The sequence below is a fragment of the Abrus precatorius genome, unplaced genomic scaffold, assembly GCF_003935025.1.
Source record: "Abrus precatorius isolate BTA unplaced genomic scaffold, Abrus_2018 Scaffold3, whole genome shotgun sequence".
In the NCBI taxonomy this organism is placed as follows: domain Eukaryota; kingdom Viridiplantae; phylum Streptophyta; class Magnoliopsida; order Fabales; family Fabaceae; genus Abrus; species Abrus precatorius.
The window spans coordinates 15056215-15083293 of NW_020874373.1; the positions used below are offsets into that span (position 1 = coordinate 15056215).

Here is a 27079-nt window from a genome sequence, read left to right on the forward strand (position 1 = left end):
ATTTCACAATATAATATTAATATCATTTAAAAAAAATCAAAATTTTATTAAATAATATAATAAAAAACAAAAAAATTATTTATTATCATAAATATGTAAAATAAATTTTAATAAACATGTAAAATAAATATTATTATTATTTTTATTCAATTTCACATAATATAAAAATATAAACATAATTTAAATAATAAAACTTATTTTATTATATATAATTAATAAAATATTTATTTCAATAATATATCATAAATATTTATTTTAATAAAATATAAATATAATTAAAATAATAATATTTATTTTATTATATAAAAATATAAAATAAAATTTGAAAATTAAAAAAACTTTACAAAATGCAATTCAGAATTCGGTTCCACTTATATTCAATTGCCGAAATTGTCAACAGTAATTAAGTCTAGATTGGTAAATAAAGTATGTGAGGATTTATTTGAGTATTTTTATTTTTTTTTTATAATATTTTGGTAAAAATTTCAAACAATTAATCATACCTATAACTGATAGTGTTATTTCGTCGTATAACCACACGATCACGATGTCTAGGGACTAGAGAGTAGAGACCTAACCGAGTCTGTATCTTCGATTAACGACAAATAATAATATAATCGTATCCAATATCTTTCCAAATTAAAGTATCTCGGGTTACAGTTAGGTGTTAACCCGAGAAAGCCTAGTGCATGGAAGGGTGTATTAGAGGCTCTTAAAAAGCGGTTAGTGTCATGGAAGCATAGGTATTTATCGATTGGAGGTAGGGTGACTTTGATTAATGTCGTTCTTAATTCTATGTCATTGCACTCGTTATCCTTTTTTAAGGTGCTGAAGTCGGTAATAAAGGAAATTGTCACTATCCAACGGAATTTTTTATGGAAGGGTGTTAAGGATGGATCTAAAATCCCCTGGGTGAAATGGAAAACTGTATGTAGACCGCGGAAGAATGGTGGCTTGGGCATTAGGAATGTGCAGTGGTTTAATTGGGCGCTTCTTGATAAATGGTTGTGGCGAGGTGTTAACTGTTCTAGTTCATTGTGGGTGCGGGTGTTGGAATCTAGATATGGAAGATTAGCTTCTTCCCTTCAGCGTTCATCAGTTCACAATAGATGTTCTTTGTGGTGGCGTGATTTGCTGGAGGTTATTCATCAAGGGAATTCATGGCTGGATGAGAAGTTTGATAGAAGTGTGGGTGTAGGTTTACACACTCTTTTTTGGAGAGATAAGTGGGTAGGAGGGGTGTGATTGTGTGAAGCATTTTCGCGATTATTTGCAGTGGCGAGAAATGCTGAATCACGTGTAGTAGAGAATGGTTTTCATGATGGCACTATATGGGTTTGGAATGTTAGTTGGCGAAGAGAACTCTTTCAACATGAGATCTCGAGCTTTAATCTTTTGTTGGAGCTTGTGGATGAAGTTTCTATTAAGTTACTACAAGAAGATAAATGGGTATAGAGGGCAGATTCTTCAGGTTGTTATTCAGTGCAATCTGCGTATTCATGGCTATTTGAACTTTTTGGTGGTCCTAATAGTGTAGATTAGTGTACGGCAGATGCCTTGCAAAGGCTATGGAGAGGGAAGGTCCCTCTTAAGTGTCTGGTTTTTTCTTGGCAATTGTTGTTGAATGCACTTCCTTGTAAAGGTTTACTGATTGATCGTGGTATTCAAATTGATGATATAACTTGTTGTTTCTGTCATGGTTTGGAGGAACTTCCAACTCATTTATTTTTAACATGCTCAGTTTCATCTCAAATCTGGTACTTTACTGCGCGTTAGCTTGGATTCTCACTGGTTTTGCCTTTAGATTTATCGACTCACTTGCTTTCTTGGGTTGGTGTTGGCTGTAGTAAAAGAGAAGGAATATGCTTATTAATTATTTGGATAAGTACAGTGTGGTCTTTGTGGTTGCATAGAAATAGAATTATATTTTCCAATGGTGTTTTGGATGAGAGGGAAGTCCTAGATTCTATTATTCTGAGATCCTGGAAATGGTTATCACTTGTTAGTAAGGGAGAAACTATTATGTTAGCTGATTGGTATTTGAACCCACGAAATTGCATCTGTCTTAATTTTGCATAAGTATATTTTTGCTTTTTATTTCTCTGAGTAAGTAATTTTTTGTGTATATAAGTTTTGAGTTCCCTTTGAACTCTTTTTAATAAGATTTGTTTTGTCTATAAATATATATATATATATATATATATATATATATATATATATATATATATCTTTCCAAATTCCAAAATTTCTTAGGAATTAAATGTACGTACAAATAAAAATGGCACGGGTTGAGCGTCGGTGACTAGTGTTACAATGGAATGCGAGTGCCATTGTGCTAACGCAATTCAGAATAGTGAATGAAATGGCGGATTCAGGGTCGGTGGACAACCCTTCTCCACCCAGAGTGAGCCCCATGTTTGCTAAAATTAGGCAATTCCAAACCAAATTTATGCACATATACATGTTTTAAAACTTTAGTGGCCAACATTTTCATTCATTCTTTCTCCTTGATGTGAGATATTCACTGTATGAAACTGGATATTTTGCTAATATAGCTTGCCCTGACTTGAAAAGTAAAATATTGAGAACGATGAGAAGGCTTATAAACTTATAATTTTTTTAAAAATCTGTCCAACTTGTTAAAAAGAATAAGAAAGACATTGCCTTGAGGATCAGTTTGCCATATATTAAAAAGAGGGGTGAAATTCTTATGGATGAAATATATACAAAACATTTTATGAAAAACTCATCCCTAACCCCTAGTTTTAAGGTGATAACAATGGACTCTAAATTTTATATGGGTGGCAGAGATTTGACTTTGCAATTGGCTAATTGACCTTGATTCTTCTTCCAAAATAATTGGGCTATATATTAATAACAGGAATTAGATTATGGTATCACATATCAATTTTAAAAGCGAATCAATTTTTACATGAATGGTTTTTTTTATTGGGTTCAAGAAAATAGGCTCTTTTCATACATCGATGTTAATTAGACTTAGTGTATTTGATTCAGCTTATTTTGAAGAAATCATCATTTATTCGCGGCAACATCTTTAGAGAGCTATTGAAAGCTGAACGAATTATTTTTCCTGATAAAAGCTTTCTCAAAGATGAACTTATATTGATAATTTGATATTATACATGCATCTAAATATTAAGATTTATTACTTTACATCATGTCTTGATCTAAATTTTGGAACACTGATCTCCTGGTTTAACCATGAGATGAGAAGCATCAATTTGCATGAAGTATAAAACATTAATTCTATATTAATATGCTCAACTTAAATCTCATTCTAATATTAGTTACATAGATTTGAAGATTTATTTATATTTTACTGATTTCTTTGGTTAGTTTTTAATTTTGGATCAATATGCATATTCTGGTGACGTGTATTTTATTTATTGTTTTGGTATGTTCAGGTGGATGGGAATTTCATTGAAGGGCTTTTGTCTGACAAAAAGAGGGTTGGATACATTTCTATACTCTTCTATGCTTCCTGGCGTCCTTTTTCACATAGAATCGTTCCTGAATTTGAGATTCTTAGTTCCATGTTTCCTCATGTAGAACATGTGGCACTTGAACAATCCTCAGCTTTACCAAGGTTTTGAAGCTATCTCTGCTTCTGTTACTGTTATGTAATTTTATTTGCCTACCTGTGTTTCACGTTCAAAGTTTAGGGTTCATATACAAGTTGCAGTAGTTAGGTGGTAGTTCACTAGCTTGCATGTGGCTAGTTTAATGCCACGAAGTAATGTTAAAGTAGATTATTTTTTCTGCTACTTTGTAATTTGTGCATTGAATTAGTAAAGCTTGGCAGATAACAGATAATCTGGCATTATCAATTCACCAACTTCACAAATGTCTTGATTTGTATGTTCATATATTGTTCCGTGCAGCTTATATTCAAAATATGCAATTCATAGTTTGCCTGCTATCTTATTGGTGAACCAGTCATCAAGGCTGAGATATCATGGTCCCAACAATCTTAACGCCCTTGTAGAATTTTATGAGAGTGACACAGGTAAGCATATCCTAAATCATGTTTGTAAATTTCTGGTGGAATTTCCTACACTACTTTTTTTACCTGATTCTAATTTGATAGCTTGATGATTATTACAAATGATCCTTTGTAGTCCTTTTTCTAATCTCAGAATTTACATAGGAAAATAATGTGTTGAAAACAACGTCCATTTACCTAGTCTCGAGACCTTCCATGACTTATAAATGATAATAACCTTACCATGTCTCAGGATTTGAAGCAAGGGACAACATTGTTGTTGGTGGACTAAGCAACTTGATTATTGATGAACATTCAACTATGAAGTCATTGATGGGCTTCTCTCTCAAAGAAATATCAAGCAGGGAACCTTACTTAGCATTATCTATGTTGTTTCTCGGTCTGAGGATTATTCTGTTTGTGTTTCCTGAGATTATGTTGCGTCTCCAAGCATTCTGGGCATCCTATGTTCCTCGTTTGAACTTGCAAATATTTGGCGAGACAAGCCACATGGTAGGGCGTGTTCTTAACTTAGTTGATGTGAAGAGGGTTTTGACCAAGCTAAGACTCTGCAAGACCAGGAACTTTCATGAAAGGGCAAGGAGTGCCCAAGTTTGGGCATCATCTCTGGCTTCTGTTTCTCTGGGTGAGTCATCTTCATCAGCTAGATGATAATCTCAAATCTCAATGTTTGTACTAACCATGTTGTTATAGTCATTTTGAGGGTAGTGAAGAGTTAATCAGATAATATCTTCAAGTTGCAGTGAAGCTTGGGAACCCGTAACAGTTTCTCTCTCTCTCTCTCTCTCTCTAATTTTGTTATTAGTTAAAGACGTGAAAGTTTATGTTGAATTTTGGGAGAAAGTGAAGGGGTGTGTATATTTGAGAACAGCTTTCCTTTGTAAATTTGTGAGTATAAATGTATACACACATTGTCTACGTTTAATAAAAAGTTTTTTTTTTCGAGTTTTGGAGGAAATATCTATTGAAATTGATTCAGGTATTATACCATACTCCAACTACTAAATTAATATTTGGGTGAAATGACTTGGTACCAAGAAAGGTTCTCATTTTCAAGTTTGTCTCGTGTTACACTGGCATTCTTTTTCAAAACTATGGTACTACTGTATTGTTAAAGACAACACGGATTTATTTTTTGTTGTTCTAAGGGTGCTTACCTTTAGAAGAATCAATGTTGAACTACGGGGTTGTTACTTTCGTAGTATTGTTGGTATATGTATGTGAAAATTTATTGGTCTCACCTTTAAATCAGTTTTATTAATTATAATAGACACTTGTGACTTGTGAGTCACCTTTATTGGAATTGATTTTGCTCTAAGAACAAGTGCATGCTTGGTTCTGCAGTGACTACTTTGGATTATTGAATTAACGTTTATTAATTTTTCAATATGAATTTAAACACACACTAAAGCTTATGGATCTCAAACACCCGCGCCTTAATCATTTTATAAGAACTTCTATTGGGCTGGTTGAATTAACTATGGACGTGAACAGATGTAAAATAAGCAAAGCTATTGGTTTATATGTTTTAGTTTCTGTTGCAAAAATAGGTGGAAAAATGGCAAATCTTTTTCATGTGAATGCTTAATCACTTGACTATGCCCATGGGGTGTTAGCCCTTACGCCATCTATTCAAGCAGAGGTAAGTCCAAATTATGAAACTTGGGCTTTGCTGTAAGAGCTTTCAGTTCTTTAGTCAGCTCTTGCTGCTTCCAGTTTTTTCCACTATGCCAACTCTTCTACTGATTTTTTTTTTTCTTTATTTCTGTAAAACTCTATTTATGTTATGATTGGCTGGTGCCTATGTAAAGTTTGATTGGAGCATGTTTAACTATGCCCTGTTTGGTTTGCATGGAAATTTTAAGGCAAAAAGCCTCCATTAGGAAGTTTAATTATGTACAATTTGTGATCCTTCAAGTTAGGGTGTGAATTCCGCAGTCTCCTCAAAGTTTGGGTTTTGGTGTGAATTCTTCCAACACTTGAATGATAATTTTTTCCCTTAAAACAGCCAAAAAGGATCTATTAAGTAATTATTCATTATTTATATTAATTTTTTTCTTCTACAAGAAGTTATCTAAAAATTCACTCAGAAGGTACAAGTTATATATAATAAGTTTTTTTTAAAAATGATTTACAAACTGATGCAATTTAATGTATTGATATGGTTAAATGATATAATTTTCAATAAAAAATATATATACTACTTATTTATATCTTATTATGTGCGGTGTTGTATAGGTTAAGAAAATCGATTAATTAAATTTCACAGATATAACAGAATATTGTAAAGATCCATGGGAAAAGATATTTCATTAGCGTTTAACCATCACACAGAAACGCAAAATATCTGAATTTCACATCAATACCAAATGCTGGTTATGTTGATAATAAGAGTTTCTAATGTATCAACAAAGATATATGAATCCACAAAATTCCATTTCTTCATGTTTCAATTTTAACCGATGAGGATTAAATCATCCGAATGAAACTCTCAAGTCCTTTTCCATATGAACAAGAGTCATGAATGCAGGTTCATTTTGTTATGCAATTTTTTGTGTTTTCTTCTCTCTCTCTCTCTCTCTCTTCATTTTCTGTCCCTTTTAACATTGTTATCACGTTTATGTTTAATTATTTGACAGCTGTGAATGCGTACAAAGAAGCGGCCAAATAATTTCAATTTCAAACTTTAGGCCATAGTTTTGGCCACTGATTTACAATAGAAAATGACCCACTAACATCTATTTATATTCAGCAGTATCACACTCTACATAATCGTAACATTTTACGCAGCTACACAATCATTGCTAATCAATGTAACTGATAGCTAACACATCCTATCTGCTAAGGAACCAGCTGACATTCACATTAGGGAAGAAGCTACATATTTTTTGTTCAAGGCACCAAGTATAATAAAGAAAACAAATGAATTCATATATTAAATTTAATCAATCATCAAAACATTTTTTTTGTTTTGCTTTTAAAAATAGGTAAATTAAAATTAACAAAAAGAATTAAAAGTTACCCATTTACTTCCAGACTCAGGTTGCATCATTGACTGCATGCTCTCCAAGCAGGTTATCATCATAGGATACAGGTATCCTTAACCTATCATGAACAGAGATAGGCTTTTCTGCAGAAGTTACTGGTTTATGTTGATTTTGAGTTTGGGATGCACAAAAATCACCGTCCGAAATACTGCCCTGATCCCTGCCAACAAATGAAAAGGGCACTACTTGAGAAGAATCCTCTTTCTTTGGCACAAGTCGTTGCTTTACATTTGGCTGCTTGAATTGTTTCTGCATTTTTTTAACAATGATGAGAAAAGACAAAAACAAAAGTAGTTATCACAAAGCAAAGAACAATTTGCCGAGTTGGTTCCTCATAATTAATTACAATTGATAACAGTTGTCCTTTGTAAGGAGAAACCATTGAACGAGAAGTTTTCTTTCTCATCTTATGTTCATTCGACAAAATCTTTCTTTGGTTCATAACACGTTCTTACTACAAACATGCAGTGGGACTGCTGAAATAATACCAATCTTAGTTTTGTGAACAACCACACTAAGGCTTCTTGTTACCCTGCATGTATTTATTTACAAGAGCAGATGATGTTATATTCCACCTCATTCAGTATCATAATTGTTTCACTCCTCTCATGAAATAAATATTATTTCCATATTTGTTGCCCCTTTTATGGGATCCTAGACAGTTGATAAACACCCCCACCAGACACTAAAAATAACCCTTCATTATCACTGCATAAATGGGAGCATAATTACTTTTCCTTTTTAAGACGAGTATCACACTAAAAATTCAAAGGTTAATCACAAACCTCAAATTCCCTTGCTTTTTTCATTATCTCTTTGTAGACCTTTGGTTCCCTAACCTTTAAGATGCTCCACAATATGCCACCCCCTGTACGGAATCGTCTACCATCAGCAGTTTTCTGGCCTCCACAAGCTTGTATTGCATCCACCTGCAAGCTCCACACATCATTATACAAGTTTACAACATATCAACTTGCACAGACTAGAAAATAACAAAAGAGAATAAGAATAAAAATGGGACATTTCAGTCTAAAATTTAAGCAATCATATCTCATCAATACATAATATACAAATAGTGGATATTATCTACTGTGATTCCATCAAAGCATATGACACATGTAACAAATAAGGCTTAACTGTATTTTTTTGTCTTTTACTAATGCATGATTTACTAAAATTTAGTCCTGTAATATTTTTTATTATTACAATCAAGTCTTTCAGTCAGTTTTTCTCTACCTAGAAACCTGAAATCCTCATTTTCTGCTAAAAAAAATTAGGGGTCTAGGATAGACTTGAGATCTTAAATAATTTGAAAGTTTTATAAGCCATAGATTTGGTGAAATTTTGATGAAATTTGAAGTTTATAAGGTTGGCATTTTAAAGAGGGTAAAAATTAAAGTTTTTCTGATATTGGATCATTAAACCTGATGCTTTGATTGGTAGGTTAGACTAGAAGGGAGTTTAGAATAGTTTGACCAGTTTTGTTTGTAAAGATTTAAGTAGAATAGGAGGATTTGTAGGATTTAGGTAGAGGGAGACTAACAAAAAGACTCAAGTGTAGCAATTAAAAAATTAAGGGAACATATCCATTGGATGACCAAAATTAAACACAGTAGAGGAAAAAAGAGTGCTTGTAAACCAAAATATAATGCCAAAGTCACTACATCAAATGGAGAGTAACTGCTCTTCATAGGGTATAATTTTACAAAATTTCAACCAAGAAGTCCCCAGTCCTACTGCTTGATAGTGCAGAAATCCTAACAATCATACAGCTACAGATTCCAGCTAGAGATGCCCAAAAGTCAAAAGCTTTTCCAACAAAAGAAAACTAGAAGTACAGTTAAATACAACTTCCAGTGTGATTATTTCACATTTAAGTTTTAGGGTAAACCCAATTAAACTAAATGCTGGCCTACAATTTATTAAGAGAATGCCTAATAATGCCTAGTATGTTTACATTAAAATCTTAGCTGTAACATCAGTAGTTCTTTCATCAATTAGCTATTAGGTATTATCATTTGATTGAACAAAAATAAAGAAAGATACAATATTAAAAAAGGTCCTGCTAAACGGTACCCTAAGAGCACTGGTTAGCATTTGCCTGTAAAAAACGAGATCATGTTTTAAGTAAATTAATCCTTGTGGCATTGCACTGTACATTTAGAGAGATATTCAAATTTGCTTTGAAATTGTTCATTGCTACATTGAGGGGAACAAAAATGACCAAGGACCTGTTTGTTTTCATTCCTTTATTTTATGGAAAAATGTTTCATAAACCTTAAAACAAGTTATTTTAGATTTTTTGTTCAGAAGCTAAAAAAGTAGTTTCCTAAAAATAAGTTTGAAAGAAGTTATATCATAGAATTGATTTTTTTATGTTTAAACAAATGGGCCCTTAATTAATAATTATCAGTTTCCTCTTCACCAGCCTACCATTGCACAACTTAGTAATTTGATTGTGGGGATGAAAAAAGAAAACATTCTGTACATACGTATTACAATACTTGACAACATGAAGCAAAAAATATGGACATCAACCTTCACTTTAGTAAATAATAAAGGGGTTCAGCCAGGAACACTGAAGCTCAAGCAGAGAGTTGGAAGGAGAAGAAAATCTGCAGTTAGGGACAAAATTGAATACATCAGAAATTATGACTGGCCATATGGTGCTCGAAAGAGTGGATAAGAATAACCAGGTCAAAGCTTGCCCAAATCTTGTAGAACCTTAACTCAACAATAAATGAACAAATAATGTGTACTCCCAACCATAACCACATTCTCGATAAAGAAAGGAAAATAATTCATGAAAAAAAAACTATTTTTATGAAATAGAATGCACATCAAGTAGGAAACTAAGAGTGGAAGCCATTCAACCAGTGAATGAAGCCAAGAATGGTAATATTCAAAAAGTAGCCCTATGACCATGTAAACGTTACAACATTTGTAAGATTAGAACCAATGTTGTGGAAAGTTGCCATCACATGAGGAGTTCAAGCGGCTAAAATAAGACAAACTAGTAAATAAAGATCATTCTAACAACTGTGCATGGTGCCAAAAGCTACACCTCAGAGTAATCCCACCAAACCAACACCAACATAGGCAATCAATCTTTAGGGACAACAAATTCCATATAATTGGGGGGAAAAAGGGAGATTTCACTACTCAGACTTATGAATTCAGTATACGAGGACAGAGACAACTAGTAGAAACTAAGACAAGATGCAATGGTAAGAAATTTACTGAAGGGAGACTGCAAATTCCAGTACAATAATACAATTAAAAGTAAATCCTTTAGCAGAATTTGATGAAAGAAAAAAAAGATAGTTGAGTCAGAAGATCCTATGGGTAGATAAAATCATACCAGTTGTTAAACTCAATCATCAATAGTATCAAAGTCATATGATGCATTAATATTTAGGTAGTTCTTAAATTATTTTCCAATTTCCTAGTGGTCATGGTATTTCACATAAAAAAAAAATTACAGAAATAAAAACAAATACAGTAAGCTTGCTTATTAAACTAACTTGAGTGTATAACAAGGTTTCACTACCTCTTTGATGAGATCACTTAATGCAGAGACCCCAAGGCAACCTACAGCAGTGTATAGCATGTATGACTTTTTCTCTTTCAAACGTCGACATGTATCTAGCACAAATCTGAAAAACACAATTTGTTAGAAATTCAATCGGCGGGCAAGAAAGCTGCTAAAATTTGTTAATGTCACAAACAGAAAAAACCTTATACCCACATTTGGTTTACTATAGGGTGGCGAATTGTATACTATATGACTTAGGATAGCCAAAGAGTAGCAAGCAATGCTTCAAATTCTATTGGGTCAAAATATAAATGAGCTTATTAAGTCATCAGCAATGCTTCAGGGATTTACTATTGGATAAACCATGATTTAAATAACTGCAGAATTGTTATCAAATCAAAAGACAATAAAAAAAATCATAATTAATTATGAATTCAATTATCCTACATAACAAAATGTAAAGAACCACATAAACTAGTAAATATTATACACAACTACAATGTTAGGTCTAATTTCAACTGCAGGGGGGCTTGGTGTTGCTCATTAAGCATCAGGTGGAGCACCACCTCTTTCCCAACTATGGCTTTGCCCTTGGCCTTAGCATCACTTGTACTTTCATTATCTTGAGATCAGGAGAGAAGTTAGTGTCATTCCTTTCACTCAGACCATCCATCTCTTCCTCTAAGTTAAACAGGGAGGAGAGGACAACATGGAAACAAAATGAGACAACACTGTTGCACGAGGTGAAAGGAAACAAAGAAAAACAGCAAAAATGAATGGCCAAAGGGATCAGAACTGCATGTTCCAATTGTTTCTGAGCTGGCGATTTCAGTTTGGGGGAGACTACAAAGCAAAGAGCTTTGAGCAGAAATTGGATATGGGATGTATCCAAACATTGTCTTTTTTGTGGTACCAATGTCATTTATTTGAATGACATTTGTGAATAATGAGTACCATACTCCAATAAAAAATTAATTTCAATGGTTTACTACACTTTAAAACTTAGGCAATATAACTATTGGGAAGAATGTTCAACCTGTTTATATCCACAGGATTAGATCCAGAACTCTTCCTCTTTCTCTTATTCTTCTTCTTGCTACCCCTACGCCTGTGGTTCTTACTATTAGGTTCTTGATTTGCTTCATTGATATTTCCAGCACTGCTTTGTCCAAAAACATTTTGGGAATCAGGCTCTATCAACTCTCCTTCTTCAACATCAACCATGTCAACATCGTCATCCACATCATCGAAGTTATCCTCCTCATTTATGGCATCCAAAATGTTGTCTCCGTCCTCCATTACGAAACCTGCATTCAGAAGCCATTGTCAATAAATAGATGGCGCGCAACACATCCATGGTGGACACATAAGAACACAGTTATGAGAAATAAAATACAGAAACTATAATCTAAACAATAGACATAGAACTATAAACTGAAAAGAAAGTTTTCACATCTAAAAGAGAAAAGCAATATCCATTCAAACCCTAATGGTAGCGCATGTACATTCAAATAGAACGAGCAAGTTAGAAAACTATTGAATTTAAAAATCTGGGGAGCACAGAAGGTTTGTACACAGAAGAGAAATGAAGTTCAATGAATTAGAGTTTACTTACTATGCAAGTGCAGATGCTGAGGAATGAAGTAGTATGAGGTGTGAAGAGTGAGTAAACAACGGTCGCATGGGTTCTCTTGAATGCAAGGGAACAACTAAAATATCGAAAATTATGCATTTACTTGTTATAAAAATAAACGTTAATTTATCTTAATTTAAAGAAATAACGTTTATTTTTATACTAATAAAAATAAACGTTTAATTTATCTAAAGTATCCCTTGCTTCTATGTTACAATGGATATTATACTAATAAATTTGACAATTTAAACTTATTTTAGTTTATTTTTATATTTTAAATTAATTTAAAAGTATACTTTTATCGTAAAAAAACTGTCTATTAAGTTCTATGCATATAATTATTTAAAATGTAACAATTATTTTACATAAATAAAGTAAAAAAATGATTATAATTAATAGAATAGATGGTGCATAAATGAGCAGAAAATTTAGAAGAAGAAAACAAAGAAAAACTTCCAAACCAAAACAGAATAGAGCAAACATTTGTATATGCTTTGCATATGAGTTCAATAGATATAAATTAAATTTATATTTTCAAGTTCATGCTAACAGTTTGTGATACTAATTGTACTTATAATAGTTGTATCGCGAAGTTCCTATTCTGGTAAAACCTAATGTTATTACATGGAAAGCTATTGTAGACTATGACCTCAAGCACTCTCTTCCACCACTAAATGATTCTATCCTTCGAGCAGTTCAAGGTCATTTACTCATTAACATTCACGTTGTTTTGGCCTAAGATTGTAACTGGTTGCTTAAACCTCTTTAATATCTGACTTATAAAATCCTTAACCTGAATTTTGTTAAGCGTGAGTTTTATAAAGTTGGAATTAGTGATTTTGATAACACCTTAAAATATTTGTCTTACAACTAGTAGATCAACCATGAATCCAAACGTGCTATTACACTTACAATCTTAGAACAAGTTATGATTGTTTCCTTCCTATAATCTCTTTAGAAAAATGATGTTGCTGTTCTGATGAATGTTTGTTCCCTTTGGCGGGTTTAAATTGCAGGCTGCTAGAAAAACAACAAAAAATGCTATAAACCTTCCCCATAAGGATAAGCAAGTGAGCAAAGCAGTAATAGCTGCAAACAAGGCTGCCACTGATGCTAGAGTTGCTGCAGTGAAAGCTGTTCAGAACCGAATGGGTGAAAAATTTTGCAATATTAATGTCTAAGAGCTTAGATTTTAGTTAGCTTATGTTTGGAATTGTAAATTTTTACTAGTTATATGTATTTGGAAGAAGATGCCACCTCGGTGAGCAAATGCTCATTGGAGGTTGTAGCGTATGTTTTGATGTTTGTTTCACAATGCAACTTGTATATAAACCAATGTATATCAATGAAAGATGCAAGGAGTTGCAAAGTAACTATTACCTTGCTCTATGAATTGAGAAATATTGAATGACCACCTTTCGCAGAGCAGCGAATCTGATAAGTGTTGGAGGAGCCACTTACATCTATGTGTGAAATCTGCGAATTGAGAATCTGTGGAAATCTATTGCATTAGCCACTTCAATCTTTGTGTGATTTAGAGAAACGGGATTAGGGTTCTTGTAATTTAGAGAAAAAAGACAAAGTTCTTACTCAAAGACAAAGGGGATTAACGTATCGCGTGAAGTATTTCAGGGTCCGGGCCAACCCACCTTGACCCATATATTTTGGATTATATAATTTAGGGCTTAACTATTATTTTTTATTTAACCTAGGGTTAGGGCTGGATGAGTTTTTTCAGGGCTGGGTCTTGGGCTATAACCCTGATTGACAACTCTAATGAAAATGAATGTTACCTTAAAAAGAGTTACACTTGTTGAGCGATTAACTCCTGAAACTAAGGTAACCGAAAGAGAAAAGGAGAAGATTTTTCAATTTCCTGTGAGAAATGAGACAGCAAAGAGAAATCAGATAAGTATAGCCAGCAGAAATGAAAATCAAAACTGAACTAACTGATGCGGCGAAGACTTCAAGGTTGTGATGAGAATCAATTATTTAGTTGTAATTTTGATGAAGTACATTAGTTTCTCTCACCTAAATCTGGTTCTGCTAAAACTCGCGTCCCACGTTGTAGGACAACTGGGAAAGTGTCCGGATTTCAGTTCTGAAGCTTTCAAAATGCAAATCTATTTGTGAAACTCAACTAATAATGACATTTCAATGCTTCTATCCGCAATGATAGCTATTAACACCGGGAAACGATGATCATCTGTGTAATCTAGAATTACCAGACAGTTCCAAAATCCTTCTATTTCTCAAGAGAAATGTATCTGCAAAAGCCCAGAAAACCATGAATAACTTAGCAAAGAGGCCAAAAATGAAACAATGAATGAAGGAAATCTTCAGAACAGAATTCATTCGAAAATTTACAATGAAATTCCGACAGACTCCAGCAACTACCCTTCGAAAGTGCATCTGAAAACAAAAAAGAGACAAAAAAATTTAGGGGAAAAAAATTGAAGTCGATGTAAAAAAAGCTTATCTCTTATCGGGGCCAAAAAGAAAAACAAAAAAGAAGAATCAGAGGCTTTCTTTCTAAATGTTAGACCTCATTCTATCTTGAGAAGTGTCAGATCCTCAACATTAAAGTTTCAGTTATCACAATTAGTCTCGTAAATTGCGGAGCAGAGAGTTATGGAAGATAATGTAGAAGAAGAAGAAAGAGGAGTGTAAAAGAGGAAGCAGGTTCTTCTTGCGATAGAAAGAAATGATGTGTTTCCATCGATGGAGGTGTTTATATACATCTTGTACTACACTCCTTTGCGCCAACCGTTCACTTCCTCAGTTCATGACCGTAGATCAACAATCTCACGCCTTTCCTCAAACCTTTCACGGTCTCCTATTACGAACCCTGTTACGGCGTTCATCTTTGCCCTTTCGCTGTTATTGTTTTCTCTCACGACGTTAACTACATTAACGGAATCTATACAGTCGTCAGATCCCAATTATATTATTATCAAGTTAAGTGCCTCCCTATTTCTTATATATTTGAATAATTCTGGATTAAGCAGAGTTTATAAAAATATATGCAGTATTATATAATAGAATATTAAAATATATATGTATTTTTAAAAATTTTAAATAGAGCTGTCAAAAAGCCCAATTATCTCAGCCCTAGTCCTAATCCATGTGGCTTAGGGTCAAAAATTCTTATGGGCCAAAAAGTCCCATAAATCAAAAACTCTATGAGTCAAAAAGTCCTGTGGGTCAAGGTAGTCAGGGCTTCAAGGGCCAAAAAAAATTCCAGCAATTGTAAGTTTTCAACTCAAATTTAATTTCATAATTAACTATCAATCATTAGTGCAATAACAGCAAAATAAAACATCAATCCATCTATAAACAATGGTGGAATAAAATAAGTTAACAGTCAGTAACATAATTTCTATAAACAATCTAGATTTACATAAACCCATCTATAAAATTTTCAAATTATAAATGAGTAAAATGGTTGTTCTAAATCTGACATTCAGCAGAAAACTTACTGGATAGTTTGATAAGATCTTTTGCTTGTATTTCTTGTGCTTTCAAATCTGCTCAAACCAACATAGAATAACAAAAACTCAGCAAATTGAACAACAAAATCAAGTCGAAGGCAAAATACCAGGGAAAAAAAAAAGAAGCATCATCTTCACAGACAGTAAATATTGGGCTCGTTAATCATCACCTTCTTTTGGCTAACAAGTGATTTTTGAAATATCAGTAACTAAATAACATATGATATGAAATATACTTGCAAACATATTAATCTGCTATTTTATTTTTATTCAGAGGATCGATGATTTTTATACTTTCAAGTTACTACTTATTATTCATGATTAACTACATTCTAGGATAAGATTTATATCTTGGAGTGATCAAATCCAACAGTGGTTTAATGGTATCCAAAACTGTAATCACTATAATATATCAGAGGGAAAAAAATATTGCATCAGAAAGCAAGACTAAGATCTTAATATATCTAGGGAAGGGTTAGTGGTATCCAACCATAATTTTCAAACAATGCATGATTAAGATAATTTCTTTTGAAGGCTACAGTCGCCACAAAGTATGTTGCGAGAAGAGAAGACAGACCTGGGCATAGTAATCTTTCCAAACTCTGCGAGCAATCTGATGACCCCCAAGATCAAATGCTTTAAACTTGATCTTCCCAATACTTAACTCCTCTGATGTAGTGTACTGTGTGGGCTGATGCTGGACCAGTCTCTGCAAAACCAACTCTTATAATAAAAAACATCATATTACAGTAATTTCAGGAAGCTCTGGACTAATAAGTCACGTTTGCAGTAAATATTTCTTGATTGCCAAAACCACAAAAGCATGGATGGGAGGAAAATAGAGGAATCCAACAAAAATTTAAACAATCATTTGATGTCAACCGAAAAGCAGAAGACCGAAACATGTTAGTATAGAAGATCATAACCAATTATGCACAGCGCAGGTTGAAGTAAGGAAGCTATGTAGTTGAATAGCATGTTTACGTCAAGCCATGAGCTTCACTAGGTGGAAACAGAGAAATCCAGCAGCACTGAAGAAAAGTGGTATTTTTGTAACCTCAGCTAATAGCAAACAAATTATGCTGATTTGAGTATCCAATTAACACTATGCTAACTTTCTCATTAATAGCATTCAGAAAGAAATAAAACGCACAATTGTTTCGTATCATATACCGCTACTCTTATGAGCAAACAGTGAGAATAAAAATATAACTCTTTCCTAAAACATTTTTCAACTAACAAAGTAGCATTCTCAATAAAGATAGTAAGGTCAGAGATCTACCACTACTGGGGAACAAACAAACAAACCATAATACTATATTAATAACGTGTATTTTATCTTAAAAAAAAATTTCTACCCCTCCTTAATTTTGTGCAAAACCTAAAACTCCCACCTTTTCTTTTCATGCATTGCTATTTGCTAATGTCACAAAAAAGAGAACTTTAACATTCTTCAAAACAGAATAAGAACACGCTTTGAACAAAAAAATGTTTAAGCAAACAAAAAAGATTGAAACCTGGGCAGTTGATGAGGAAGAAGAAGATTAAATGTGGGGAGATTGAGAGCGAAAGGTGTAGCTAATCTGAATGTAGAACAGTTTCTGCAGTCGAATTCAATGCCAAATTCAAGAGAGGAAATATTGAATTCTAATTGAGATAAAAAGGGATTTAGGTAACCTCGATGAAGACGGTGAGTGATTGCATCGAAGAAAGTGTCAGGGTTGAGAATGTTGAAAAAATTAGAATTAAAGTATTTGAGAGTATTTTTTGGGTCAGACCAACCCATGGGTATCCGGCCCATAATATATGGACTAAATAATTTGGGTCAAATTAAATTATTTTAATTACTATTAAAATAAGATTTAATAAATTATTTTAGAGTTGGATACGATCCAACCTAATCCTAGGGCTTTAGCTCTAATTTTAAAGATAAACCTTAATTAAAATTTTTCTCTGTTTTTGCTTTTTCTCTTTCAAGTTCATCTCATTCCCGCGCCAAGAAATGATATTTATGGGACTAGGTCAGGTCAAGGTATGAGAAGTTAACCAGAGTTAGTTAACCTGGTCCTTAGGTTGGTTTTATTCTAAACCAACCAAAGCATCGATTATCTACGACTTGGAAAGTGGTAACTGTGAATTTGGTTTCATTGACAGTTCTGTTTGTGAAGATCCTCAGTTTCGTATGTCGTAAAAATAAAACCTAAATTCAATTACTTGAATCTAGTACCTACGGATTGATCAAATGCCGAATTTAGATTTCTATAAATTTCATAAATCTATTTTTTTATCTAACATTTAAATAAATATTTAAACCTTCAATGTTTCTTAAATAAAATACATTAAAATAGCTTGCTTAAATCCCGTTTTATTCTTATACTTTTAAAATTTTTAAATTAGTATTTAGTGGCTAACGTCGGAGTAGACTTCATCAGTAGATGTTTTGTTATTTGCGTGCTATTCTATATAGTAACCTGCAATTATAGATTTGAAAATATATTTTACTAAGTACATTAAAGCATTGACATACAAACACGACATTGTGCCTTGTCATATTATAAGTTCCAAGGGCCCTTATGATGGCTGTTCCACTCTCTCTCCTCAAGTAAAATGCCTTCGTTACAGCTTCTATTTTGCACGAAGTTACAATGTAAAGAGGCACCCCCCAGCGTCCCATTTGTATTTACAAAGTCTGTGTAAGAAATCATGACCAAAGTACAGCAAATAAATTTCAAACAACGATTAAGCCTAATGCCACAATGATTATACGTCGGGTCTTTAATGGAGCGCATTTTAGGAATTATGCACTGAAACCGCTGTGCAGAGAACTCCAGGGAGTTGCAGGAATATTGACGCAGGCTTGTGCTGAGGCCTCAGCCATTTGGTCTTTCTGTATTCCAGCGTTGCAGAAGTTTGCAAAGGACCTCATATGCTTCATCCCATACTGAGACAGGGATCTACAATGTGTCTCAAAAGTCCTAACCTGCAAAAACAATAGATTAAGACACAACGTACACTCACAAATCAAAAGCTTTACTGCAATCTCGAAATGAATGTTAATTTCTGGTTCAAATACAACATCATTTATTGGAAGAATAAACTGTAGGAGGCTTTGTTGACATCTCACTGCAAATATGTGAAGTAGAGGATTAGTAGCGAACAGAAAAGCAATGATTCGATCATATTCTAGACAAATTCTAAGATGCACCATTCTTGAATTGGTGCATCGATCACCCAGGACCGGAGCTAGGCACTTTTTTTTTTTAAGGGACAAATATAAAGATTAAAATTAAAATATACTGACCAATTTCTTTTTTTAGTTACAAGTATTTTTTATGAAAGATAATTTTATTCAAACTAAAAGTCTGCATTATGGTACTATTTTTCTTAACGAAAAATTTTCTGCACATAAAACTCAAATTTAAGACTTTATTTACGAGTAATAATTTTTTTTAATTTTTGTCTAGTATTTTGTCTTTCCAAATATAACAGAAAATGAGAAAATTATTATTATAACTTGAACTTTAGTAGTCTATTTAAATTCTCATATATCAAAATAAACTCGACTCTCTTTTTTCCCCTATAAAAATATAACTCACAAAACAATTTGAACAACTTAGATAAAAGTTGAGCTGATCCCAATTACTTGATTTGCATAATTTGAAGGAAAGAAAAATAAGAATAACCTTGGTCAATTTGAATCTATCTTGTACCTTACCATTTTGAATTAAAATTAGCATCATATCCAAGTAAGACCAAAAGTGAGTCAAGTAGAAATAAGCATGATGGGCTAAATTTTTCTGCATAATCAATTTCTAATAAATTAAGCTATAAACAATGTCAACGGCAGGCTTAATCAAGTCTTAGATGGTGGATATTTAGAATTTTATTAGTGTCTAATTTTATTTTACGACTCTACCATAATAAGAAATTTCATCTCGTGTAACACATTTGGCATTTGCAACATGATAGCATAGGGTCATCAGATGTGTGACAATTGCCTCTTCATAATCACCTAAATTTTTTACCTTCTATCACCAATTGTGGATGCCTTTTCATGCCAAATTAATGACTATAACGTGAATGATGAATGCAACCTCAGTTCTAGGGTGCATATTAGAAAGAGTTTCATATTCTTTCAGCAACAGAGAATGACTCAATGAAGGGAATCATGGGAAATGGTACCAGTGTTTTAAGGCAGTCCCAGTCATCAACAAGGGGATGCCCAGCAGGTCTAACACTCCTTAGCACTTCTGGAGCCTTTTCAATGCCAAATAAGAGCTTTCCAATAAGTTTCACACTGTTGTCTATATGCATTCTGTGAGACATTGCTTCCAGAACCTGTTTCTCAGCTGCAGCTTTCCTAGCAGAACCCTCAGGAGCTTTGCGGAACTGGCAAAGCAGTAAAAGGATGTCAAGAGAATAGAGTATAATACTAATAAACAAAAATAATGGCTTCAAGAAGAAAATAAACAACAGTGACAAACACCCATGTTTCCTTGTAGTTTTAGAATTACATTAATGACACTTACCAACATTTCAAGAAATAAAGAACTACTGACCACTCACTCATCTTGCATAAAGGCATGGGATTCACACAACTTTAAAATTTAATTCTATTACTATCTCTTGAAAGATTACTTATTTAGCTAGTTAAAGACCTGCTGGGTTCAAATAGCTACAATATCTGGTTAATGGAATTCAATACATAAACTCTTATGGCACATTTGGTACAAGGTATGTGTGTTTCCATGGAATCCCAGTCTAAAGCCTGGCAACTTCAATAATGAGATGGCATTCAATTGTTTCATAAATGGAATGGAATCAATGGGAATTCTTATTGCATACCATTCTACAAACCAAACATGATGCTACACTTAAACTCTCAATACCAAATGGTGAATAGTAAGGCATGTTCCCATTATCATATATCCTCACTGCATGACTAATTTCAGCAATATTTTATTAGGATTGTTGTTCTCTTTAATAAGAAAAATCTCCCAGCTATGAATCTATACAACCCAAGATTTAAATTTTGGGAACAAGCAATTATTTCATACAATAAAGTAAAACCACATTTCAAACATGATACCTTATCCCAGAAATGGACGAGATCTGCATCACGTTGGTTGACTGCCTTTGAAGGTGGCACCAATGAGTTTTTATCCACAAAAGTAAAATTATCATTAGCAGGATTTGTACCCAAATATAGGAAGAGATTATTCTTGCTAAGCTCTATGTCACCATACTGCATCACGTGGGAACCATAGAGTGAATTCCCATTGGGAGTCCTGTCTTTGACCTGTGAGCATATGTTTAAGACAACATCTATCACACATTTGAAAAATTCTCAACCTCGAATGACCCATCAAATCAAAACAGAAAAAAAAATAAAATTCCATGTATGTCAAATAACATTTTTCAGTTTATACCGATTGATTAAGTAAACAAAATTAGCAACAGGATCTTACCAATTCATATTGTTGATGTAGAGTTTCTGTTCCCAAATTGTGTATGTCACTGTTCAAGAGTTTTTTTTTTTTTTTTTGGGGAGGGGGGGGGGGAATCAGTACATAATGACCTTACATTAATCATAAAAAAAATGTTAAGGGCAAGAAAAAAAGGCATAATTTTTGCATCCAATATATCTATTTTATGGCTTGATATACTTTTATAATCATTTAAGATCGAGTACCAAATAATACAAGGTAACACGTTTCCTTTTTACACTCATGCAATCCTACCTGTCTTCCATCCAAGCAACACTGTACAGGTCACCCAGGCAGGTTTCATATTCTGGGGGAGGACTAGGAGACTCCCCAGGACAATACGTTCCCCAACTGCTTTCTTCTGCATTTGAAGCTGTTGTAGCATAGATATTCAGACCTTCAGGAAGAAGACCTTCAAAGATACTCCCAGATTCACATGCCTCTAGATAAAATACCTGCAACATTGTTACATAAATTGTAAATATTAAGAATTAGTAAATAAATAGTTTGAATGAAGGCTGATAAAAACATTAAGCAAATGATGATTACTAGTAACTTACTAGGCTTTTATATGTTCCAGAAGCATGCTTTTTCTTTAAGACTTCTATCAGATCAGATGCATACATGTACGGATTAGTAGGCATCCCTGAAATTCAAAACGAAAGTTACTAGAAGAATTACCAATAATTGTAATATAATCGTTTTAGTGATCCACACAAAATGGATATTGAGGACTGACACTGAAGACCATGTATTCCCACTTCACTTTCCCTCTCTTTCTCTTCTGTTCCCTTTTTTTCCCCTACTCTTTTTTTGGTGAGGGAGGAACTTCTTACCCTTCACACTACCCACATATGGAAGAAGTAATAAAGTACTGAATAAACAGAAATAAGGCTTTAATTAGAACATTTTGTGAAGCTATTGTTGTTAAAAAATGGTTGCATCAAACATGATCAAGGTATAATATAACTATTTGATGAATATATGTTTAGAAAATAAGATAATATAGCATGAAATCAACCCACAAATATGTTCACTATTCAACTATGTGGTATAATACTAAGATGCTTATTTAAACAACAACCCAAGGCTGGTAAGAAATTTTAAAGATGTCAATTGTCATTCTTAAACCATTATCCTAACATCACTTAAGAGTTTAATGTTTTCAGCTTATTGTGCTTATCTTGACGGTTAAAGAGAGTTTTAACTTAGAATGTATACAATCACAGAAGTTCCAGTTTGTGGAAACTATGTTATAGGTGATGCAAAAATTTCTAAGCAGCCTTTATTCTACTCCAACACAATCCAGCAAAAACACACATAATCAACCCACCGAAGAAAAAGGAAACATATATTTGCCAAATTACTGCAAATATTTTCTAATAAAAGAAGGCTCGTATCATGCCGAAATGCATACAAACAAAATACACAATTAATGATTTTCATTAGAAAGTTCCTGCGAAAGGATTCAGAACTACTAACCAAGCACTCCTGGATCCCCATGTTCAGAGTAGTATATAAATATATGATCATTTGGACCACTATCCACAACCTTCCCACTGCCACCAGTAAGAGCTGACTTATTTCCAAGTATAGCAGCAAAAAAGTTGTTAACAGTAACATGTTCACCAACGTAATCCTGCCATAACAAACTCCATATTACAAGACTATAAAGCCTCAATTAGAAGCAGGATATGGGATACCTAAACTAAAAGTAAGATAACAGACCTTCGGGACTCCTTTGTAAACATCATTTCCATGTGGGCTGTTAATGATGACTCCAGGCCAGGGGTTCTCTTCGTTATAAGCAACGTCATCATACATAAATACAATAATGTTTTTTTCTTTTAGGCCTCCTTTCCTCAGTAGTTGATACGCATGACAAACATCAGACTGATGAAATGACAAAAGCTCATCAGCCATTGTTAAAATTAGGCTAAATTATAATTTTTTCTGTCAGTAAACCCCACATGGGACAAAGTGATAAAAAAAAGAAAAGAAAAGAAAAGTAGCACTGGAACTAATTGCTGGTGACTATTTCTTTGAATACTCTAAAGTCGGCGTGCAAGTTCCCATTATGATCAAGTGCAAAAAATCCCTTCTTCATATGTGTTATTACTGTTGTATACTGTTGAGGTTGAAATGAGTAAAACGAAGGCAAAAAAGACCAGGTATACAATGCTATCGAAAGCTTCAACTATGTATAGCTTGCAGATCAAAATCAGCAAGCAGTTCCTAATTCTTCTAAATGACATGATTCCTGAATGCCATGATCATTTTTGGTGACAAGAACAAGACAAATGCCAAGATTGAACCAAAGAACATCTTAATAAAATATCTAGCTGGGTCATGATCATCTTCAGAGGGGCTAGTTGGTGCATACACTGCTCTTGCCGATGGGAGAGCTTCTATTACCGCATCTGCCAAATCTGTAATAAAGGAAGGATTAACACCAAGGGCAGGGACACGACCCCAATTCTTGATGCCAGATTCAAGGGCCAATTCCTTGTACTCCATGTCAATTTCTTCAAGGGTCTCAATATGCTCACTCACAAAACTGGGTACAAGAAGACAAGATTAGTTCCATTCTCAAGGATGTTTACAACTTTCAACAGTTCAGTAACGAGTAACAAATTGGAATATCCATATGCTACTGTCTAGAATTTAAATCATCAAGAGTGGAAGAACAGTAATAATGTACCTCACTGGAACAGCTAAAAGACTCCTCACACCTTTTTGGCCAAGCTCAACAAGAACTTCATCTGTATGCGGTTTCAGCCACTGTACAGGACCCACTCGACTCTGGAAATTCAGCCAACAAAAACAAATGATATGAGAAAAATAAAACATCATAGAAAGCAAGAATACAAACTAGCAATTAAACATGAAGTCTCCATTTAACTCAAGATGTCAGAAAAGCATGTTGAAAACAAAACTGATAAGCAAGAGTGTGCTCATTTCTAATTCCTCTAGCTTTCAACTCTTTCATGATCAAGAAGATGCACTCCTCCATTTGATCTCGGTATGGATCACCAGCATCCTCAACGTAGCTGACTGGAACACCATGGGCACTGAAAAATATCATTACCTGATATAGAGAAAAAAAAAAAAAAAAAGATATGCCATGGTTCAGATTGCAGTAAAATACATCACGATGACTTCATTTAATGTGAGAATCATGTAGAAAACATTCAATACAAGATATAAATACACCACCTTAGGTTCAGAAAAACTCTCGAGCTCTTTCTCAATTAAGTCAGCCATTGACTTAATATAACCTTTTCGTTGATACCATGAGTTTATAATGGAAACAGGAAGCCTACACAAATATGCATCTTCCCTGACAAATAAATAACATTAGTTAATAAAAATCTTTGAATACTAAAGATCATTCACAAAGAGCCAATAAAGTAGTAACTGAAAATATGCTGGATAACACGGATGCTTGACCCAGTTGTCGATATAGTAAACTGAGGATAAAAGGGTAGTACCACAAGCCTTGTTATCCCATCCCTCTTAATCTATCACACAAGACAAGCTTTTCATTTTAGACTCAACTCTAAGGTGATATAATGGAGCTAAGAATAAATAATCTAACTCATGATTAATCTTCCTGTATATCATTTAATTGTGAAATGAAAGCATAGATGTCAGACGAGAATAATGCAGAATGGTTACACTTGACCAAATAGTATGAGAACTTACTTGCTCAACTGCTTCTTCAGTGAACGGGTACCAGTACCGCATCCCAACATAGACATTTGAAGAGAGGCCCTTTGCTTCCAAAGCCATTTTAAGTGCAAGTGCCTGCACAAGCAATAGAATCCAGAAATGCATTGTTAGTTCCAGCCTAAACCACCAATATACAGAACGTTTTTTAGTATAACAGGGAAAATCCAAAACAGCATTACTCTTAAGAAAAACAAGAGCACCACCCAGCATACAATGGGAAAACCAAAAGATTTGAAGTGCACCTGATCATCTGTAATTTTGCGTAAAGGAGAGCCACCACCAATAGCAGCATACCCTTCCTTGGATTTAGGAGCCCGAAGTACAGAAATTAATTTTGCCAATGGTCGCTGGAGAAACCGAAACAACCTCGGGAGACGAATGATATCCTGTCTCAATACAAAAAAATATAAGAATACAAATTATAAGAAGGGGGTACTAATGCTTGGAATTCATGCAAACAGGGGGAAAAAAGTATAAAAAGCACAAAAACAAACCAACATACAGGATTGGCAAAAAGATTAAATAGAAAAGGTTTAACATCATTCAAAGTCTCCGGTCCTCCTAGATTGAGAAGCAGCACGCCAGCTTCTTCTTCAACAGCATGGGAAGGAGATTCTAAAGCAGTCAGATCATACACACTCGTGTCCACGGAATATGATGTTGGACCAACTAAGCTTCTCTTGCCAGAGGGATTCAAACAAAATGGTCCCCCAAGCTTTCCATTTTTTCTATTGGTGGAGCTAGAACACAAAAACAAAGATGCTTGAGAAGTTGACTTGCAACAATCCGAATGGCAAGTGACATAGGTAGAACTTCGGATATCAGAACATGACCTGGCACTAAAGAAAGCAATTTTGGTTGGCATTAGCATTCTCCACCCATCAGTGTCAAATCCAAAACAAGTGTTTGCAGCTGGTAGATAATCACAAAATAGAATAATGATATATTATGCCAAAGTCTATAATTCCACAATTCCACTTCATAACAGAAGCATTACCCAATAACTTTCATAACTGTCAAAAACTCGCAACAATAGGTAAAACCGAGTGTTTCTTAATCCTATATTTACTTTACGCGACAGTAAAACCATAAATAATCTATATGATCGCGCCTATACCAAAACCTACATGGTGCGACTCAAGCGGCGAAATTCATTAATAAACCATAGTAACCAACTGGAAAGTCGAATCGAGAAATGAAAGATAGAAAGAGACACATAAATGAATAGGTTTGGTAAAGGTTTTAGGAAATCGGCGTAAAATCGATGAAATTAAGAAACTAAAGAATGGGAATGCGAGAAGGAGAAAAGTTGATGAGAGCTTACGGTGAGGATTTAGGAAAGGACGAAGGAAGAGGAGACGAGGAAATCGCTTTCATGGGGAACAATCTCAAGCTCGGGATCCAAACCCCAAAAGCGTATGGGCGAAGAAAGTTGAATGAATGGAAACGTGATTCTGAGGTGAACGTATTATATATTATTTATTGTAAGTTTGGTTTGGTTGGCGAAGTTGAATTGGAAGTTGAAGTTGAAGCCAAATCAACTCATAAGTCAAATACCAAACCGAGAATCAGTCCGTGCTCCCCTTATAATGAAAGCAACGTTTACGTGTTGTTCCAAATTCTGAGGTGTTCTGTTCTCTGTGTTTTGTTCAACAAATGTCCTTGAGAATCCCAATTTTTTCACCATGCCTTGTGTCCCTCCCTGCATTTCACAGTTTTTGGATCTTTCTTCCTTTCACAGTTTGTGAGGCCTGATTTGGTTTGAGACTAAAACCAGCAACGCATAGAGTGAAGGAAGCCGATTCCATGTTTAGTGATGTAATTGATTGGAGGTTCTAAGTATTTGAAAAGACGAGAGTCTCGCATTTGAGTAGAGTCTTCCAAGACCAGTTCAATTGATTCCTTTATGTTTTTATCCCGACGTTGTGTTAGCTGTCAAAACATTCAAGTTCTTTTTCCATGTGCAAAATTGAATCTTAAGATTATATATCTCAGCCTAAAGAATTTCATACTCTTCGGTTCTCCCTCTCGTAATTGTCATCGTCCAATTTTGTCTTGACGCATGCTCACGGCGCACAATTCCCATGGCTAGTCGGAAATCGTGGGCCGTCCGATGCACATCCTGTTATCT

The 27079-nt window shown here is 34.0% G+C and overlaps 4 protein-coding genes across 9 annotated transcripts; 1 reads left to right on the forward strand and 3 right to left on the reverse strand.

Annotated features, from left to right (window-relative positions):
* Nucleotides 1-2362: 2362 nt before the first annotated feature.
* On the forward strand, nucleotides 2363-4873 carry LOC113862239 (5'-adenylylsulfate reductase-like 5). Its single transcript, XM_027495338.1, has 4 exons — nucleotides 2363-2404; nucleotides 3426-3607; nucleotides 3903-4027; nucleotides 4257-4873. The coding sequence occupies exons 1-4, from the start codon at nucleotides 2363-2365 to the stop codon at nucleotides 4673-4675; spliced, it is 768 nt and encodes a 255-aa protein (XP_027351139.1). The 3' UTR covers nucleotides 4676-4873.
* A 109-nt stretch (nucleotides 4874-4982) lies between these two features.
* Nucleotides 4983-17459, reverse strand: LOC113863129. Of its 4 annotated transcripts, XM_027496564.1 has the most exons (12): nucleotides 17408-17459; nucleotides 17248-17331; nucleotides 16308-16761; nucleotides 15719-15766; nucleotides 14607-14651; nucleotides 14271-14506; nucleotides 14033-14115; nucleotides 13620-13730; nucleotides 11643-11913; nucleotides 10622-10727; nucleotides 7857-8000; nucleotides 4983-7320 (listed from the first exon to the last, which is right to left on the reverse strand). In XM_027496564.1, the coding sequence occupies exons 9-12, from the start codon at nucleotides 11903-11905 to the stop codon at nucleotides 7063-7065; spliced, it is 771 nt and encodes a 256-aa protein (XP_027352365.1). In that variant the 5' UTR covers nucleotides 11906-11913; nucleotides 13620-13730; nucleotides 14033-14115; nucleotides 14271-14506; nucleotides 14607-14651; nucleotides 15719-15766; nucleotides 16308-16761; nucleotides 17248-17331; nucleotides 17408-17459; the 3' UTR covers nucleotides 4983-7062. The 4 variants fall into 4 exon arrangements, with proteins under 4 accessions (XP_027352365.1, XP_027352366.1, XP_027352364.1 ...); XM_027496565.1 differs by having other exon boundaries at nucleotides 13620-14115; nucleotides 16308-16439; XM_027496563.1 differs by lacking the exons at nucleotides 15719-15766; nucleotides 16308-16761; nucleotides 17248-17331; nucleotides 17408-17459 and adding an exon at nucleotides 14785-14944 and having other exon boundaries at nucleotides 13620-14115.
* Nucleotides 17460-18217: 758 nt separating this feature from the next.
* Nucleotides 18218-26402, reverse strand: LOC113863937 (vacuolar-processing enzyme-like). Of its 3 annotated transcripts, none has more exons than XM_027497735.1 (15): nucleotides 26273-26402; nucleotides 25451-25787; nucleotides 25191-25334; nucleotides 24922-25023; nucleotides 24433-24556; nucleotides 24153-24304; nucleotides 23918-24018; nucleotides 22945-23773; nucleotides 22699-22855; nucleotides 21777-21862; nucleotides 21472-21671; nucleotides 21199-21247; nucleotides 20820-21029; nucleotides 19913-20119; nucleotides 18218-18710 (listed from the first exon to the last, which is right to left on the reverse strand). In XM_027497735.1, the coding sequence occupies exons 8-15, from the start codon at nucleotides 23137-23139 to the stop codon at nucleotides 18528-18530; spliced, it is 1287 nt and encodes a 428-aa protein (XP_027353536.1). In that variant the 5' UTR covers nucleotides 23140-23773; nucleotides 23918-24018; nucleotides 24153-24304; nucleotides 24433-24556; nucleotides 24922-25023; nucleotides 25191-25334; nucleotides 25451-25787; nucleotides 26273-26402; the 3' UTR covers nucleotides 18218-18527. The 3 variants fall into 3 exon arrangements, with proteins under 3 accessions (XP_027353536.1, XP_027353537.1, XP_027353535.1); XM_027497734.1 differs by having other exon boundaries at nucleotides 18254-18710; nucleotides 24119-24304; nucleotides 26273-26401; XM_027497736.1 differs by lacking the exons at nucleotides 25451-25787; nucleotides 26273-26402 and having other exon boundaries at nucleotides 18220-18710; nucleotides 23918-24304; nucleotides 25191-25443.
* On the reverse strand, nucleotides 23461-26388 carry LOC113863936 (ferrochelatase-2, chloroplastic-like). Its single transcript, XM_027497733.1, has 9 exons — nucleotides 26273-26388; nucleotides 25451-25781; nucleotides 25191-25334; nucleotides 24922-25023; nucleotides 24638-24737; nucleotides 24430-24560; nucleotides 24156-24304; nucleotides 23918-24022; nucleotides 23461-23773 (listed from the first exon to the last, which is right to left on the reverse strand). The coding sequence occupies exons 1-9, from the start codon at nucleotides 26323-26325 to the stop codon at nucleotides 23461-23463; spliced, it is 1428 nt and encodes a 475-aa protein (XP_027353534.1). The 5' UTR covers nucleotides 26326-26388.
* Nucleotides 26403-27079: the final 677 nt, after the last annotated feature.